This window comes from Octopus bimaculoides, chromosome 6 (assembly GCF_001194135.2).
Source record: "Octopus bimaculoides isolate UCB-OBI-ISO-001 chromosome 6, ASM119413v2, whole genome shotgun sequence".
Lineage (NCBI taxonomy): Eukaryota > Metazoa > Mollusca > Cephalopoda > Octopoda > Octopodidae > Octopus > Octopus bimaculoides.
In genome coordinates this window covers 64311653-64316476 of record NC_068986.1, presented here as the reverse complement: position 1 = coordinate 64316476, position 4824 = coordinate 64311653, and the positions used below count along the sequence as shown (strand labels likewise).

General features: G+C 36.7%; 1 protein-coding gene across 7 annotated transcripts in view; it reads left to right on the top strand.

Moving 5' to 3' along the window:
• LOC106867596 (adhesion G protein-coupled receptor L4) overlaps window positions 1–4824 on the top strand; it is a 364928-nt gene that overhangs the window by 298345 nt on the left and 61759 nt on the right. For 6 of the 7 annotated variants that reach the window (XM_052968831.1, XM_052968828.1, XM_052968830.1 and 3 more), the window contains 2 exons: window positions 282–536; window positions 1951–3444. In XM_052968831.1, coding sequence (XP_052824791.1) covers window positions 282–536; window positions 1951–3444 — 1749 coding nt within the window. The remainder of the gene's footprint in view (window positions 1–281; window positions 537–1950; window positions 3445–4824) is intronic. The other variant, XM_014912515.2, reaches the window with a different exon arrangement.

Below are 4824 nucleotides of genomic sequence, written 5' to 3'. Positions count from 1 at the left end.
GTGTGTGTGTGTGTGTGTGTGTGTGTGTGTGTGTGTGTGTGTGTGTGTGTGTGCGTGTGCGTGTGTGTGCGTGTGTGTGCGTGTGTGTATGTGTGTGTGTGGAAAACTATGAACTTGAATACAAGTCACTGTGTGTGTGTATAAGTATGTGGGGAGTGTGCTTATAATCTGTGTCGTAAAAATACTACTATTAAAACAAACATTAAGCGGTAATAACCAACATAGAAATATAACCTTGTGCATATATATTTCAACAACACTTCTTTTAACGTCTGTTGCAGAATTAAAAACCTTTTGTACAATTACGAAAGGGAAAACATCGCAGATATGCTGGAAGAACCCGGTACACAAGCTTAATTATACATACAACATTGAAATTCGAAACGAAAAATACCACCATCGTAACACCGTTTCCGGTGGCACCGAACACTGCTACAATACGCCGTTACGTGACAGTGGCAATGATGTCTATTTCTACAGAGTGCAATCTATATTCTTCAGTGAAATTAGTCCATTCAGTCAATGGCGACAAGCAGGTGAGTTGCTTTTACTTCGAACATATTACACACCATTTCTCAGATCTCCATTTTCAGTATAGCTCCAGTGAATGGAAGACAAATATTCGTTCTAAGAGGCTGATCTGTTTACTTAAGAGGGGAATTTGCACAATGCTTTGCAAGTCAATGAAAAACTCGTCAATTTCACAATACTTCTTCCTACAGCGATGAAATTTATTATTTTCTTGTGCCTACTTAGAGCGAACTGAAGTGAGTTGATGCGAGAGAAATATTTTGATTACCAACACAGTGCAGAAGAGACGAACTGCTGATCATTCAGCTGGTTGTCCTTTTTTACTGATTTGGTCTTCTACAAACCGAGAAAGAAACCTCGACGTGATCACTCCACTTACTAGAAATAACAGCTAAGTGTGTGTCAAATCACAACATATTGTCTTAAAAGATGACATTGGATAATGAAGGCAAGGATACAATATCTATGGGAAAAGAGGGAAAGATCACGTCTAGAACGCCTTTGATTATTGGCTTGTTCAGTTAGAGTTGACCAACAGCATTCAAAATCTTATTTTGTTTACTGTTTTCTCCTTTGGATCATAATTGATTTACTGTGACTTCCATAATGAAATCTTGGCATTGCTTGACCTCTCGCACATAGTGGAGTTAATGAGTAACAAAACAATAGTCTTTAGTGTTCTGTTCACAATAATAATGGAAAACTAGCTGGACTTCATTTTACCCACACTAAGATTGTTTTTTTCCATACAGCAAATCTAACAAAATACTCTATCACACAATGATAAACCGAATGAATAATATTAACCTTTGTTGTTGTAGTTGTTTAGTTCTCTTAAAAGAGCCCTGTAATTTAAAGAATTTTAGTGATGGCAATCGAGTATTTTCAAATAGTTTTCTGAGACTGCATTATCTAATATGATCTTTTTCACAAGTGTGATGTGAGAAGGAATTGTCTGTTATATCAAACAGGTTGAGCAACAACTTGCTAACAACCTATTTTACAGTTACGTAGACAAGGACATTAAAGATTAAATGTGTTTGTCAGAGAAATTTCATAAGATCTGTGGTGATAAAAGCCCCATCACGAGCCAGCAATCTTGCAACTCAGTCGTTACCTTGAAGCACTCATTAACTCCCCGTAAATGACTATTAAATAAATTATTGTAAATTAAATATTCATTCGTCAAACAGTGCAAAACAAAACATTCTATTCTGTAATATTATCTTTATCCATATTTAATAATCAGGGAGGCTTTCTTTTTTTAATAGTAAAATATCAATATATTATATTAATACATTATATTTAACATACTATATTAATATAATATAATATATTATATTAATACATAATATTTAAAACAATTTTATTATAATATACATGATGCTTATACTGTTCTCTTTTCATCTTTCCTTCTAGTTGATATGCGCCCGGACTGTGACAAATTCGACCAATGTTTAATTCGCTCTCCATGTGCCCATGGGGGAACGTGTGTTTCGCAAGCAAATAATTTCACCTGCTACTGTACTCGAGGCTGGCGAGGTAAAACATGTGAGGATGAAGATACATGTGCTCACAAAGTCTGCTTGAACAACGGCACTTGTAAGATGACGTCCCACAACGAATTCAAGTGTAAATGTCCTGATGGATATGTTGGTGAGTTTTGCGAGTTCTCAAATCCATGCACATCTATTCCTTGCCAAAATGGCGCCGCGTGTAGAATACGTTCTAATGCCACTTTTCAGTGCGATTGCTCTCCAGGATACTCCGGTGAAACGTGTGACTCATTGGACCCATGTGGTTTGAAACCTTGCAAAAATGGAAAGTGTATAGCAGTTACCGAAAAGGATTTTAAATGTCAATGTAAATCTGGTTACACTGGACCACTGTGTGATGTGTTTAATTTTTGTAGCTTATATAACCCTTGTCATAATAATGGAATTTGTATTCCCACACAGAAAAACTCCTATAAATGCAAATGTCCAACGAAATATAAGGGTAGGAATTGTTCTTACCTCGATCCCTGTATTGCTATCAATTGTAAAAATGGAGGAACATGTCATATCAGCAATATTACAGGAAAGCATTGTTTATGTAAACCTGGTTTTATTGGAGGAGAGTGTCAAAGGAGAGATTTATGTCATCTTTTGAAACCCTGCAAAAACGGTGGAACCTGTATCATGAACGATAACGACACGTACAAGTGCCTGTGCGTGAATGGTTCTATAGGGGACCAATGCCAGTTATGGGACCCGTGCATTTCGGCAACATGTCCGTCCAATAAATCGTCAGGTTGTGTCAGGTTATCGGACATTGCTTACCGCTGTAAATGTAAAGCCGGTTACACAGGGGACCTCTGTGAGTTGGACGCATCTGGTTGCCAATTTTCCCCTTGCAAGAATAATGGCACGTGTCATCTGGCATTTGATACACCTGCAGGTTACAAGTGCCGATGCGCAGGGGTGTATTCAGGAACCCACTGTGATGAGTGGGATCCATGTACAATAAATAGTTGTTACAATGGAGGTACCTGTTCAAAACTGAGTGGTGGAAGCTATACCTGTTCATGTCCAAAGGGTTATGTAGGGAAAATGTGTGAAATAGAACTAGCCTGTCATAAAGATATTTGCTTAAACGGTGGTCAGTGTTTGGTAATTTACAAGCAACCCGTATGTGTTTGTTTGGAAAACTTTACTGGTCTTTATTGTCAGGAAGAAATAACATGCCATAATACAACATGTTATAATGGCGGGTTTTGTAAAAACAACGGCGTTTGTCAGTGTTTGCCAGATTTTACAGGTGAACATTGCGAAACTGTAAATCCTTGTCTTTCAAACCCGTGTCTTAACGGTGGAACTTGTCGAGGAACTACCGATGGTGGATTTAACTGTACATGCATGCTTTCCTTTGAAGGTAAGAAATTTGTTAGTACGCTTTCCCCACGCTGCTGCTTTAATCATCTCCTATCCTATTGGCTGTCAGGGGAAATTATATAACGCTTTGAGGTTCTGATTTTTTTTTTTTTTCTTTTAATGGATTTCACAATAACATCGAAATGCTTTTTTGCAAAACTAAACAGTTTTCTTCTCAAATTTTCACATATTTCTCACAAATTTACTTTTCACGGTACAATTATTAGGTGGAATTTAATACAAACTCTAGTTATCACAAGTCATTCTACAATTTGACTAATTGCTTCGTAAACTTCTATGGTTTAGCACCTGGTATTTAATGGTGGTAAGGAAATTTCTTTTTGGAAATGTCTTTTGCGGTCAATTTTTTCCCCGTAGAAAATAGATAACACACTATTGAGCTTATGAATTCAGCAATCATATATAAGAACATATATTTCTAGCTTTGCACTTAAAATAATTTTGGATGTCATAATCCGCAGAAAGAACATTTATTCCCGATAATGAACGACCATGATTTCAGCTCACCCAGGATCTATTCGGTATCGATACAATTAAAACGATACAGTTTCCAAAAGTTAAACCAACTAAATATTAATGAACACTCAGAATAAATCATTTGACGGTGTAGATTTGGAAAGAGAGCACGAATGAAATTAAATTAGACGTCTTTTGGACTTCTGTTCTGTACTGCTCATGAGGCCGTCCGGGAATGGTTTCAGTAGCGTATCATAAGTTTGCTAGCCCCTATACATAGTTAGGTGATATTTTCTCCATCGGTTTGTAGATTTAGGTAAACTATTTGTGTCATCTTCTTTACATTAGTTTCCGCTTCTTTGATGTAAATACTGCAAAAGTTAACGTTTATCTTTCTGTTTAACTACTTTTTAACCTGAAATTAATCAAACATTTATTGGTGGTGTTTAACTCCAGAATGGGCGAGTTGGGTGACTACACTAGGGAGTGTTGAAAGTGTAGAATCTAATGATTCAATCCTTGACCTTGATCTGTGAAAAATTAGGAGTAGCCCAAATATTGTAGACTAGTATTAGTTACACCCTCGTTCCTCGTTATAATCCTGACTCAAAGTCACGGCATGTATAGTCAGAACCGAAATGGGTGGTCTGTTCTAATTCTTTGAAACAAATTCAAATATTATTAACGATTATCAGGGGTATGGGATTAAATAGCACTAACAGACTCGCTTCCACTATAACTTGGCGAAACAACGTTTCGATATATGGTCGAATAGGAGAGCAACAGAGAGTGTATGGAAGCCGTGAGTCCGAGGTCAAGCGAAGCCGATTATGGCTGAAATCTCCTTTATATGCTTACATATATATATACATATATGCTTATATATATATATACATATGTATAT